Source organism: Tinamus guttatus, unplaced genomic scaffold (assembly GCF_059628265.1).
Source record: "Tinamus guttatus ecotype Peru unplaced genomic scaffold, ASM5962826v1 Tinamus_guttatus_pri_ptg001861l, whole genome shotgun sequence".
Classification (NCBI taxonomy): domain Eukaryota; kingdom Metazoa; phylum Chordata; class Aves; order Tinamiformes; family Tinamidae; genus Tinamus; species Tinamus guttatus.
In genome coordinates this window covers 57,027-71,506 of record NW_028290395.1, presented here as the reverse complement: position 1 = coordinate 71,506, position 14,480 = coordinate 57,027, and the positions used below count along the sequence as shown (strand labels likewise).

General features: G+C 49.3%; 1 protein-coding gene across 1 annotated transcript; it reads left to right on the top strand.

The window, feature by feature from the left end:
- Window positions 1-997: 997 nt before the first annotated feature.
- Window positions 998-1,627, top strand: LOC148589996 (uncharacterized; the record flags this gene model as incomplete). The annotated part of the gene is made up of 1 exon (XM_088539588.1): window positions 998-1,627. A coding segment is annotated over exon 1 (630 nt), but the record flags the coding sequence as incomplete, so codon positions are not given.
- Window positions 1,628-14,480: the final 12,853 nt, after the last annotated feature.

Below are 14,480 nucleotides of genomic sequence, written 5' to 3'. Positions count from 1 at the left end.
GCTGCCTGAGGAGACTCGAGACTGAGAGCCCTCTCCCATCTTCTGGGGTGAGTGATGATTGCACATTTGTACATCAGAGCTAGCTAAAAACCCCACGCTCTAGTAGAGAATTTCCTGTACTGACATCCGAAACCTGCTTTGTAAATGTTGCATTTGAATAAATCATACTGTTTGTGAACTCGACTACTTGTTTGGGGGGAAGCGATCGGACCTACAGTTGACAGACTGTTCGTGAATCCGATACTGCCAGAGTCGAGCTTATAGTTGGTGACACTATTTGGGAACTCGATTCGCTCTTAGGAAGGCGATCGGACCTACGGTCCACGGACTGTTCGTGAATCCGATACTGCCAGGGTCGAGCTTATAGTGGATCACGCTATTTGGGAACTCGATTCGCTCCTAGGAAGGCGATCGGACCTACGGTCCACGGACTGTTCGTGAATCCGATACTGCCAGGGTCGAGCTTATAGTGGATCACACTATTTGGGAACTCGATTCGCTCCTAGGAAGGCGATCGGACCTACAGTCCACAGACTGTTTGTGAATCCGATACTTTTTTTTGATATCTCCTTCCCCCCCCACCACCACTACCACTGCGGCTTTCAAACTGCAACATTTTCAACACAAAATTGGCGTAGTCGGCAGGATGTCGATAAAGGAATTCCTACGGAGACAGAAATGTGGTCCCTCAGAAGGTGGGGAAGATTGGGCCAGAGATAACTGGTCAGATCCTGAAAAGGTTTTGCAAAGAATGGAGGAATGCCATGCTAAGTTTAAGGACGGCAAAGGCAAGGGTGTTATTTGTGCTATTCTGGGCGGTTGCTTAATTCAGGCGCAGAAGGACTATAAAATATTTGAGAAATTGAAATTAGATTATCAAGGTAAGAATTCAGAAATTCAACATTTGCAGTATGAATTAGAGAAGGAAAAGAGACGTACCCAGTTACTGGAGCAGCGAATTGAAACAATGCTGATGCAGGCACCCCGACCCCCTAATATGCGGCAAATCAGAAAGTTAATTACTAACACTGAGCCTGAGGACTGGGATGGGGACATATGGGGAGAGCCAGATAAAGAGATACAAGAAGAATCCTCAGAATTAGTGGCTGTTCGGCCGCTGATAAAGACCGAAACATCTGAAGGTCCCCGAGGTCGGAATCCCCGCACCACAGTTCGGACTACTCCTTATTCAGGTTCAGAATTAGGAGAACTGCAGACTAAATTTTCAAGAAAGCCTGGGGAAACCGAAACTGAATACTTGTGGAGAGTTTCCCTTTCAGGTGGCGACAGAATATTGTTAGACAGAGAAGAATCTTTAGGCTTCTGGGGACCAGGAGTGTTTCTAGATGAGGGGTTCCCAGATGATAATCGATCTATTACTGCTCGAGTTGCTTACTGGGCAGGGGGAATAGACCCCAGAGAAAGAGGCGAGCCACTAATAATCAAAGTTAGGGGACTGTCTGACTTATCAGAGGCGATGCAGAAAGCTGCTTGTATTCAGGCAATGTATGACCGAGGACGCTTTGATGTTCCGTTAATGGCTCCGGTAGACCCAGTCCACCTAAGGCCCCTTATTAAGGGTCTGCCTGACACAGCAAAGATATATATGCAAAATTTAAAGGAAAGGGTCATTCGGGCCCAACAGCATAATGATCAGAACCTTCACGCCCCCCCAGCACACGTTCCTACTTGGGCAGAGCTGTTACATGACATGGTGAGTTATGGACGAGAGATGGCATGGTCAGACCTTGAGCCTCTATCAGAACAATCAGGGAGAGGTAGGAAGGTATTTCACACGAGAAAATTGGAGGGTCGACCATACCCAAAACATGAACTGGAACCCTTTCAGGGTCTGCCGGCATCAGTAAATCAAATTAACAGCCCTCTGCGTAACGATTTATGGCGACAAGCATTAGCTTTAGGAGTGCCCCGCGCTATGCTGCAGGGGCAATCCACTAGCTGCATCAGAAAATTGGTTGAAATCCTGGAACGCAGAGCAACTGAATCTCCTCCTCCAAGCAGACAAGACAAGAACTCCCCCTCTGCCCCCGCCTCTGACAGAACAAACAATCCCTTTGCTCCTCTAAGTGAAGAGTTTAGGAGATCAAAAAACTAAGCAATGCGGATTGGGATTCGGGCCGCCCAACCCGCATGATACATATTTTTCAATGGTCCAAAAACAAAGAACCCTATATATCAATTCCTGTTGGTCCAAAAAAACTTAGTCTAGAATTTTTGATTGATACTGGAGCACAAATTAGTGTTCTGAACAAGTTGCAAGCAGAATCATTAGGAATTAAACCCTCTCAAAAATATATTGTAATTAGTGGAGTAACAGGTGCTAAAGAAAAATGCCCACTTGCTAGGACACAATTATGGTTGCCTGGGGAAAAGAGGATGACAGCTGTGGATGTGGTACTAAGTTCACACCCTGGGAACATTCTAGGATACGATGTGCTTAGAGGAAAGCGATGGTATCTGCCTAATGGTAGTGTTTGGAATTTTGGAGGAAAGGAGCAGGAAAGCATAACGGTAGGAGTGCTGGAAGTAACACATGCCCTGCCCCCATCTCATGTGACCAATGTTCCCCAGTACCCTTTGCCTGCAGCTGCAAAGAAGGGAATAACTGAAGTAATTGTGGACTTAGAAAAGCGAGGCATAATTGGCCGAACACATTCTCCATATAACTCCCCGGTGTGGCCTGTCAAGAAGCCGGATGGCAGGTGGAGAATGACAATTGATTACCGAAAACTTAATCATAACACCGGCCCACTAACAGCGGCAGTCCCTAGCATAGCTGAGATTGTCACGGCTATACGATCAGCTGCACACACCTGGATGGCCGCCCTAGATATCAAAGATATGTTCTTTATGGTACCCTTAGATGATAAAGACAAGCCACAGTTTGCATTTACATGGGATGGTGTACAATACACCTTTAATCGATTGCCACAGGGATATAAACACTCACCCACTATTGCACATAATGCGCTCGCAAAGCTTCTAGCCACAGTAAAGAAACCCCCTGAAATATGCATTTATCAATATATAGATGATATACTAATAGGTGGAAACAACAAAGAATGTGTACGAGAAACTGCTCAAACTATTTGGCAACTATTAACAGACCATGACATGGAGGTACCACCATCCAAATGTCAAGGTCCAGCACAAGAAGTTAAATTCCTGGGGGCTTTGTGGGTATCAGGAGCTGTAGCTGTGCCCAACGATACATTAACAGAGATTGAAAAGGGACGCCTACCCCAAAACAAGAAGGAACTACAACAACTAATGGGAACACTAGGATATTGGAGGAAACATGTTCCTGGGTTCTCTGTAATTGCCCGTCCTCTCTATGATTTGCTGAGAAAGAACAAACCATGGGATTGGACTCCGATCCATGCAGAAGCTATTAAAACCCTAAAGGATGAATTAGTTATCAATCAAAGGTTAGGCCCCCTAAATCCAGTGGACCCTTTTCGGGCTGAATGGGGTTTCTCTGAACATGCCTCCTATTGCGGCATCTTTCAAAAAGGAGCTTCAGGTCCTTCACGACCCCTGCTTTTCTCGTCTACCTCCTTTAAAGAGACTGAGCAGCGTTATTCTGAGTGGGAAAAGGGACTTCTCTCCTTAGTTCGTGCAGTGAAAGAGGCAGAAAAACTACGAACCTCACAGGATATCATCGTTCAGGGGCCTTTTCCATTGTTAAGCCCTATCCTTAAAGGCGCCCCCCCTCCTGAAGGTGTCGCACAGAAGGGAACGATCCGCAAATGGTATGCTTATCTAGAAGGAATAAGCCACTTGTTAGCACTAAAAGAAGGACCAACTAAGACCTCCAAATTACAACAGCCAGTAAGCTCAGACATTACAACATTATGTCTTCCTTATAAGCCTTCACCTATTAAGGTAGCTCCAGAATTCACTGTATCCTCTAAAAAGGATGGAGTGTGGTTTACTGATGCCTCTGCCCGAAGAACAAGCACGGGGTGGAATTATAAGGCAGCAGCCCTGGAAATAAGCTCAGGACAGTCAGTAACTGAGGAGGGTGACGGTAGCGCCCAAGTCGGGGAACTCCGAGCCCTGCTATTGGCTGTGGAAAATGGAGCTGAGGTAATTTATACCGATTCCTATGCCACATTTAAGGGAGCAACAGAATGGATATGTCAATGGGAAGCAAATAATTGGGAGGTAAATCGTGTACCGGTGTGGAGGACAAGTGACTGGCAGAGACTTTTGGAAGTAAGCAGACACCGACCTTTAGAAATAGGATGGGTAAAGGCACATGCAAAAACTAGTGCACCAGCAACAAAGTGGAATGAGGAAGTCGATAGGTTAGCGCAAGTGCAAATAGTAGCTGCTGAAGGAGATGAGTGGCAAAGGCTAATCGAATGGTTGCATGTAAAAAGGGGACATTCGGGGAAAAATGACCTATATCACGAATGTGTGGCACGGGGATGGCCTGTGTCAGTAGCATTAGTTAGTGAAATAATATCAGCTTGCCCTCAATGCCAACTCCGACTGAAAATGAATCATCCTAATCAAGCTCCCCCTCAGCACATTCAAAGAAACAAAGTCTTATGGAGCACCTGGCAAATTGATTATGTAGGACCATTACGACCTGCTCGTGGTCGAAAATATATCCTGGTAGGTGTGGAAGTAGTATCCAGACTAACCATGGCTACGGCAGTAAGTGCAGCCACTGGTGAGAATACTGTGAAAACCCTGCAGGACTGGTTTAGTAGCCTCCCAGCACCAGAGTGCATACAAAGTGATAATGGCAGTCACTTCACTGCTACTGTAGTGCAAGATTGGGCAAAACAAGAAGGAATAAAATGGGTGTTTCACACTCCCTATTATCCCCAAGCTAATGGTATAGTGGAAAGAGTCAATGGCATGATTAAGAAACATGCAAAAGTGTCACAGCCTAACTGGGATCTGCGGCTATCCCAAGCAGTCTACACAGTAAATAACAGATGGGGAACTTATGGAAGCCCCAAAATACAAGCTTTCTGTCCCACAGGACCACCTGCTCCCACCTTATCAGAGCCCTCAGATTCACAAAAGCATACACCTATTCAAATGCAGGTGGGACAGCCCGTGATGGCAAAATTGCCCTCTATTGGGGTTGTCCCTTTAATTTTGGCTAAACCTCGAGGACTATGTGCCTGGGAAGCCACTGATGCTAGTGGGAAGATACACCGCATAAGCAGTCGGTGGATCATTCCCGACTTCTGACCAAATATAATTGCTTGTTTATGCTTCAAAATCAATAACAATCCAATTTGTGCCGGTCAAGGCAGAGACCGAGCATTCTTCCTTTTGTTTTCCAGGATGTCAAAAACCCGGAATGCTGGACAATTGTACCTGGAACCAAGGACTCTCCTATACTGATCTTGAGTATCCATCGGGATTGTTAGTTTCCTGCATAGTGTTGTTTTTGATATTTGTAAATCAGATATTTGTAATAGGGTTATAGAGCTGTAGATAGGGTTAGCAAATATGATATTTCCAACTTGTGTTGGGAAGATATGCTTTGGCTTGATATGTTTAGTGCACTGGAATCAAGGAGATACTCATAGTGACAACGCACAAACCTTATCCGTCCCTGACTCTGCCACCCATGGTTTGAAGGATAACTTAGCCCTAACTTTAATAAAGGGGTTTGCAACTGCTCTCAATGAATCTAGTATTACCGCTTGCTTGCCTCTACCCAAATCTGTAGAAGACCCCCTTCCTATGGGTATCCTTCCCACTGACATAGCAGGGAGCTTGCTGAGGTTATGGAGTACACCAGGTACTCTCCATATAGTGAATCCTTATTCTCCAAAGAGAGAGCGAGTTGCTGTGCAGTTTAGTCAGCCATTTAATTTTTCTACCATTGATAAGACAATTTGCACTTATTATGAAGACAATAATACTGCAACTCTTCCCTGTGACTGGGTTTTATGGGGAGCAACAGATTTAAAACCTTGGGGACGAGCAACCGCCACTCTGCAATATAGTCAACCTATAAATGCATCCTGGTGTATACAGTGGAAGAGAGGGCAAGATTGTCCCCCTCAACATAAACATAAATTAGATTGCTCTTGGTTTGGAGAATTCCGTGACTTCAGGGGTTTTACACCATTTGGCCCAGGATTTTCCTTTGGCTCAGTATCAAACAAGTCAGCGTTGTGGTATTGCCAAAATGTGATAAATTGCTCCAATTGGGAACAACACGATTGGGTCAGACACTATTGGCCAGTTTACATTTCCCTAAAAATAGGCTGTCTGTGCCATAATCACAGCATAAAATATAAATCAGTAAGTGAAGACTTTGTGCCTCGTAATGATTGCCGTATAGCTTCTGGTGACGCTCCGGCTGGTTTGATCTGGGCCTGCAGTGATGGCAATATGTATACCTCCTTATGGGCTGGATTACCTGAACTCCAGTGTACCTTGGGCCTTCCAACATTGTGCCCCATGTGGAGGAGGACTCCCCTCCGACCCCACTGGATGGCTCGAGCAAAACGGGCAAAAATAGAACTGTCAGGACATGTAGAAGGGTGGCAGGACCCAGGAGCAGCCACCCGCATAGCCTGGGGAATGGAAGGATTTTTTGGATTTGGTCGTGCTACTGTGCAAACGCGATTATGGTTAAGTAAGCTAGCCTATCAAGTAGAAAAATTAGCTAATGCCACCGATACTAGTATACAGTTGCTCAATCAACAACTACAAGCCACATCAAAAATGACTCTTCAGAACCGGATGGCACTGGACTTGATGCTGTTACGCCAAAATGGACTTTGTGGCTACCTAAACCTCTCCAGTACCGACTGCTGCATTTATATCCCTAATGTTACACAGGACCTGGATATCCAATTAGAGAAGATACGACAGGTGGCGAAAGACACCCATGAACTCCGGGAATCAATGAACACTACCTGACTGGCGAAGGTGTTTGGTTGGTTTGGATTTGGTGTCACTGGTTGGATCCAAAGTTTGATAGAATATGTGGTGATGTTCATTGTGATGATAATTATCCTAAGTATAGCAATATCCTGTGTAAAATCTACTATAATGAAAGCTATTAACATAAAGATGATTCAGTTCACCGCTTATACCCCTTTACAGGTGGATGACCCTATTGATGTCCCAAGTACTAAGACTCTAATTTGAGACTAAATTTCAATATACAATGGTAACTGGAGTCACGGGGTGGATACAAAGTTTGTTATAAGCATTACTTACTATTGTAACTGCAATATTTTCTGTATATATATATATTCTTGTAGAACTAGACTCCCTGCCTTTCCTGTAACTTCCCACATCTAATGTACCAATGCGCAATCACTCGCTTAACTGCATCATGTTTAGGGCGTGTAATATTAACACCTAAACAACTTCATGTGAAGCTTGAGTGACTATAGTCACGGGGTGGATAGTGTGGAAGGAGTGTTTGTGGAAGAATTGTTTGAAAGCAGGAACTGAGAGGAAAACTAGGGCCTAACACAGCTCTGGCATTACAGAGGCCTGCTTGGGGTGCTACACAGTTGCCACTTCCAGGATGGTTGGTATGCACGGACTCTGCTCCTCCACGGTTCCCTGGGCAACGCAATCTGCCCTCCTCGCAGCTGCAAAGGGGAGTAACGGAGGATGGAGCGGGGTGAAGGCTCCGCGGCCAAACTCTGTTGCACTCCCTGTGCTGGGCTACTGATAAGCCGCACAGTGGCTGTCTAATGGGAGATATACGATAACAAGTTCGGTGCTGAGCCAGCAAAGGTGGCAAATGATGAACTTTGCTTGAACTTTGCTCATTATAACGTGAAAACCGTACCTCCATCCCAAAAGTTACCCGCCTCCGAGGTACGACCACCCCTCACTGAGCATGCGCTCTAGATTTTCGGTTGACTGTACCTTTAAATGAAAGCGAGAAACTTTTTCACCAATCAATAACAATATTAAGTATGACTCTAGTCACTCAAGCTCCACCTGAATGTAAAGAAAAGTATAAAAGGTGAACTAAGGATGAAAAGTCTGGAGGGAAGAAACCATCGTAACTCCTGGGTCAGTCGACAGGCTGATCCCCCTTCCCTCCCCTCGCGCTGGGACGCTGCCTGAGGAGACTCGAGACTGAGAGCCCTCTCCCATCTTCTGGGGTGAGTGATGATTGCACATTTGTACATCAGAGCTAGCTAAAAACCCCACGCTCTAGTAGAGAATTTCCTGTACTGACATCCGAAACCTGCTTTGTAAATGTTGCATTTGAATAAATCATACTGTTTGTGAACTCGACTACTTGTTTGGGGGGAAGCGATCGGACCTACAGTTGACAGACTGTTCGTGAATCCGATACTGCCAGAGTCGAGCTTATAGTTGGTGACACTATTTGGGAACTCGATTCGCTCTTAGGAAGGCGATCGGACCTACGGTCCACGGACTGTTCGTGAATCCGATACTGCCAGGGTCGAGCTTATAGTGGATCACGCTATTTGGGAACTCGATTCGCTCCTAGGAAGGCGATCGGACCTACGGTCCACGGACTGTTCGTGAATCCGATACTGCCAGGGTCGAGCTTATAGTGGATCACACTATTTGGGAACTCGATTCGCTCCTAGGAAGGCGATCGGACCTACAGTCCACAGACTGTTTGTGAATCCGATACTTTTTTTTGATATCTCCTTCCCCCCCCACCACCACTACCACTGCGGCTTTCAAACTGCAACATTTTCAACACAGCCCCGTTTGGAGTGAGGCTGCAAAGCGCATGCCAAGGGAAGTGTTCTGCTGTGCCAAGACTCGTGCTGCGCACGCTTTGTGGTTGGAGTGAGAAACAGGTTCCTTGGTGTTTTCTGCGAAACGCTTTAGCAGGCCGTTGGTGCTAGTATGGAGTCAGGGGATGGATGAAGCGGAGAGCCCCGTTTGGAGTGAGGCTGCAAAGGGCATGCCAAAGGAAGTGTTCTGCTGTGCCAAGACTCGTGCTGCGCACGCTTTGTGGTTGGAGTGAGAAACAGGTTCCTTGGTGTTTTCTGCGAAACGCTTTAGCAGCCCGTTGGTGCTAGTATGGAGTCAGGGGATGGATGAAGCGGAGAGCCCCGTTTGGAGTGAGGCTGCAAAGGGCATGCCAAGGGAAGTGTTTTGCTGTGCCAAGACTCGTGCTGCGCACGCTTTGTGGTTGGAGTGAGAAACAGGTTCCTTGGTGTTTTCTGCGAAACGCTTTAGCAGCCCGTTGGTGCTAGTATGGAGTCAGGGGATGGATGAAGCGGAGAGCCCCGTTTGGAGTGAGGCTGCAAAGGGCATGCCAAATGAAGTGTTCTGCTGTGCCAAGACTCGTGCTGCGCACGCTTTGTGGGTGGAGTGAGAAACAGGTTCCTTGGTGTTTTCTGCGAAACGCTTTAGCAGCCCGTTGGTGCTAGTATGGAGTCAGGGGATGGATGAAGCGGAGAGCCCCGTTTGGAGTGAGGCTGCAAAGGGCATGCCAAAGGAAGTGTTCTGCTGTGCCAAGACTCGTGCTGCGCACGCTTTGTGGTTGGAGTGAGAAACAGGTTCCTTGGTGTTTTCTGCGAAATGCTTTAGCAGCCCGTTGGTGCTAGTATGGAGTCAGGGGATGGATGAAGCGGAGAGCCCCGTTTGGAGTGAGGCTGCAAAGGGCATGCCAAAGGAAGTGTTCTGCTGTGCCAAGACTCGTGCTGCGCACGCTTTGTGGTTGGAGTGAGAAACAGGTTCCTTGGTGTTTTCTGCGAAACGCTTTAGCAGCCCGTTGGTGCTAGTATGGAGTCAGGGGATGGATGAAGCAGAGAGCCCCGTTTGGAGTGAGGCTGCAAAGGGCATGCCAAGGGAAGTGTTTTGCTGTGCCAAGACTCGTGCTGCGCACGCTTTGTGGTTGGAGTGAGAAACAGGTTCCTTGGTGTTTTCTGCGAAACGCTTTAGCAGCCCGTTGGTGCTAGTATGGAGTCAGGGGATGGATGAAGCGGAGAGCCCCGTTTGGAGTGAGGCTGCAAAGGGCATGCCAAAGGAAGTGTTCTGCTGTGCCAAGACTCGTGCTGCGCACGCTTTGTGGGTGGAGTGAGAAACAGGTTCCTTGGTGTTTTCTGCGAAACGCTTTAGCAGCCCGTTGGTGCTAGTATGGAGTCAGGGGATGGATGAAGTGGAGAGCCCCGTTTGGAGTGAGGCTGCAAAGGGCATGCCAAAGGAAGTGTTCTGCTGTGCCAAGACTCGTGCTGCGCACGCTTTGTGGTTGGAGTGAGAAACAGGTTCCTTGGTGTTTTCTGCGAAACGCTTTAGCAGCCCGTTGGTGCTAGTATGGAGTCAGGGAATGGATGAAGCGGAGAGCCCCGTTTGGAGTGAGGCTGCAAAGGGCATGCCAAAGGAAGTGTTCTGCTGTGCCAAGACTCGTGCTGCGCACGCTTTGTGGGTGGAGTGAGAAACAGGTTCCTTGGTGTTTTCTGCGAAACGCTTTAGCAGCCCGTTGGTGCTAGTATGGAGTCAGGGGATGGATGAAGCGGAGAGCCCTGTTTGGAGTGAGGCTGCAAAGGGCATGCCAAAGGACGTGTTCTGCTGTGCCAAGACTCGTGCTGCGCACGCTTTGTGGTTGGAGTGAGAAACAGGTTCCTTGGTGTTTTCTGCGAAACGCTTTAGCAGGCCGTTGGTGCTAGTATGGAGTCAGGGGATGGATGAAGCGGAGAGCCCCGTTTGGAGTGAGGCTGTAAAGGGCATGCCAAGGGAAGTGTTCTGCTGTGCCAAGACTCGTGCTGCGCACGCTTTGTGGGTGGAGTGAGAAACAGGTTCCTTGGTGTTTTCTGCGAAACGCTTTAGCAGGCCGTTGGTGCTAGTATGGAGTCAGGGGAGGGATGAAGCGGAGAGCCCCGTTTGGAGTGAAGCTGCAAAGGGCATGCCAAGGGAAGTGTTCTGCTGTGCCAAGACTCGTGCTGCGCACGCTTTGTGCTTGGAGTGAGAAACAGGTTCCTTGGTGTTTTCTGCGAAACGCTTTAGCAGGCCGTTGGTGCTAGTATGGAGTCAGGGGAGGGATGAAGCGGAGAGCCCCGTTTGGAGTGAAGCTGCAAAGGGCATGCCAAGGGAAGTGTTCTGCTGTGCCAAGACTCGTGCTGCGCACGCTTTGTGGTTGGAGTGAGAAACAGGTTCCTTGGTGTTTTCTGCGAAACGCTTTAGCAGCCCGTTGGTGCTAGTATGGAGTCAGGGGATGGATGAAGCGGAGAGCCCCGTTTGGAGTGAGGCTGCCAAGGGCATGCCAAGGGAAGTGTTTTGCTGTGCCAAGACTCGTGCTGCGCACGCTTTGTGGTTGGAGTGAGAAACAGGTTCCTTGGTGTTTTCTGCGAAACGCTTTAGCAGCCCGTTGGTGCTAGTATGGAGTCAGGGGATGGATGAAGCGGAGAGCCCCGTTTGGAGTGAGGCTGCAAAGGACATGCCAAAGGAAGTGTTCTGCTGTGCCAAGACTCGTGCTGCGCACGCTTTGTGGTTGGAGTGAGAAACAGGTTCCTTGGTGTTTTCTGCGAAACGCTTCAGCAGCCCGTTGGTGCTAGTATGGAGTCAGGGGATGGATGAAGCGGAGAGCCCCGTTTGGAGTGAGGCTGCAAAGGGCATGCCAAAGGAAGTGTTCTGCTGTGCCAAGACTCGTGCTGCGCACGCTTTGTGGTTGGAGTGAGAAACAGGTTCCTTGGTGTTTTCTGCGAAACGCTTTAGCAGGCCGTTGGTGCTAGTATGGAGTCAGGGGATGGATGAAGCGGAGAGCCCCGTTTGGAGTGAGGCTGCCAAGGGCATGCCAAAGGAAGTGTTTTACTGTGCCAAGACTCGTGCTGCGCACGCTTTGTGGTTGGAGTGAGAAACAGGTTCCTTGGTGTTTTCTGCGAAACGCTTTAGCAGCCCGTTGGTGCTAGTATGGAGTCAGGGGATGGATGAAGCGGAGAGCCCCGTTTGGAGTGAGGCTGCAAAGGGCATGCCAAGGGAAGTGTTTTGCTGTGCCAAGACTCGTGCTGCGCACGCTTTGTGGTTGGAGTGAGAAACAGGTTCCTTGGTGTTTTCTGCGAAACGCTTTAGCAGGCCGTTGGTGCTAGTATGGAGTCAGGGGATGGATGAAGCGGAGAGCCCCGTTTGGAGTGAGGCTGCAAAGGGCATGCCAAAGGAAGTGTTCTGCTGTGCCAAGACTCGTGCTGCGCACGCTTTGTGGTTGGAGTGAGAAACAGGTTCCTTGGTGTTTTCTGCGAAACGCTTCAGCAGCCCGTTGGTGCTAGTATGGAGTCAGGGGATGGATGAAGCGGAGAGCCCCGTTTGGAGTGAGGCTGCAAAGGGCATGCCAAGGGAAGTGTTCTGCTGTGCCAAGACTCGTGCTGCGCACGCTTTGTGCTTGGAGTGAGAAACAGGTTCCTTGGTGTTTTCTGCGAAACGCTTTAGCAGCCCGTTGGTGCTAGTATGGAGTCAGGGGATGGATGAAGCGGAGAGCCCCGTTTGGAGTGAGGCTGCAAAGGGCATGCCAAAGGAAGTGTTCTGCTGTGCCAAGACTCGTGCTGCGCACGCTTTGTGGTTGGAGTGAGAAACAGGTTCCTTGGTGTTTTCTGCGAAACGCTTTAGCAGCCCGTTGGTGCTAGTATGGAGTCAGGGGATGGATGAAGCGGAGAGCCCCGTTTGGAGTGAGGCTGCAAAGGGCATGCCAAAGGAAGTGTTCTGCTGTGCCAAGACTCGTGCTGCGCACGCTTTGTGGTTGGAGTGAGAAACAGGTTCCTTGGTGTTTTCTGCGAAACGCTTTAGCAGCCCGTTGGTGCTAGTATGGAGTCAGGGGATGGATGAAGCGGAGAGCCCCGTTTGGAGTGAGGCTGCAAAGGGCATGCCAAAGGAAGTGTTCTGCTGTGCCAAGACTCGTGCTGCGCACGCTTTGTGGTTGGAGTGAGAAACAGGTTCCTTGGTGTTTTCCGCGAAACGCTTTAGCAGCCCGTTGGTGCTAGTATGGAGTCAGGGGATGGATGAAGCGGAGAGCCCCGTTTGGAGTGAGGCTGCAAAGGGCATGCCAAAGGAAGTGTTCTGCTGTGCCGAGACTCGTGCTGCGCACGCTTTGTGGTTGGAGTGAGAAACAGGTTCCTTGGTGTTTTCTGCGAAACGCTTTAGCAGCCCGTTAGTGCTAGTATGGAGTCAGGGGATGGATGAAGCGGAGAGCCCCGTTTGGAGTGAGGCTGCAAAGGGCATGCCAAAGGAAGTGTTCTGCTGTGCCGAGACTCGTGCTGCGCACGCTTTGTGGTTGGAGTGAGAAACAGGTTCCTTGGTGTTTTCTGCGAAACGCTTTAGCAGGCCATTGGTGCTAGTATGGAGTCAGGGGATGGATGAAGCGGAGAGCCCCGTTTGGAGTGAGGCTGCAAAGGGCATGCCAAAGGAAGTGTTCTGCTGTGCCAAGACTCGTGCTGCGCACGCTTTGTGGTTGGAGTGAGAAACAGGTTCCTTGGTGTTTTCTGCGAAACGCTTTAGCAGCCCGTTGGTGCTAGTATGGAGTCAGGGGATGGATGAAGCGGAGAGCCCCGTTTGGAGTGAGGCTGCCAAGGACATGCCAAAGGAAGTGTTTTACTGTGCCAAGACTCGTGCTGCGCACGCTTTGTGCTTGGAGTGAGAAACAGGTTCCTTGGTGTTTTCTGCGAAACGCTTTAGCAGCCCGTTGGTGCTAGTATGGAGTCAGGGGAGGGATGAAGCGGAGAGCCCCGTTTGGAGTGAGGCTGCAAAGGGCATGCCAAAGGAAGTGTTCTGCTGTGCCAAGACTCGTGCTGCGCACGCTTTGTGGTTGGAGTGAGAAACAGGTTCCTTGGTGTTTTCTGCGAAACGCTTTAGCAGCCCGTTGGTGCTAGTATGGAGTCAGGGGATGGATGAAGCGGATAGCCCCGTTTGGAGTGAGGCTGCAAAGGGCATGCCAAGGGAAGTGTTCTGCTGTGCCAAGACTCGTGCTGCGCACGCTTTGTGCTTGGAGTGAGAAACAGGTTCCTTGGTGTTTTCTGCGAAACGCTTTAGCAGCCCGTTGGTGCTAGTATGGAGTCAGGGGATGGATGAAGCGGAGAGCCCCGTTTGGAGTGAGGCTGCAAAGGGCATGCCAAAGGAAGTGTTCTGCTGTGCCAAGACTCGTGCTGCGCACGCTTTGTGGTTGGAGTGAGAAACAGGTTCCTTGGTGTTTTCTGCGAAACGCTTTAGCAGCCCGTTGGTGCTAGTATGGAGTCAGGGGATGAATGAAGCGGAGAGCCCCGTTTGGAGTGAGGCTGCAAAGGGCATGCCAAAGGAAGTGTTCTGCTGTGCCAAGACTCGTGCTGCGCACGCTTTGCGGGTGGAGTGAGAAACAGGTTCCTTGGTGTTTTCTGCGAAATGCTTTAGCAGCCCGTTGGTGCTAGTATGGAGTCAGGGGATGGATGAAGCGGAGAGCCCCGTTTGGAGTGAGGCTGCAAAGGGCATGCCAAAGGAAGTGTTCTGCTGTGCCAAGACTCGTGCTGCGCACGCTTTGCGGGTGGAGTGAGAAACAG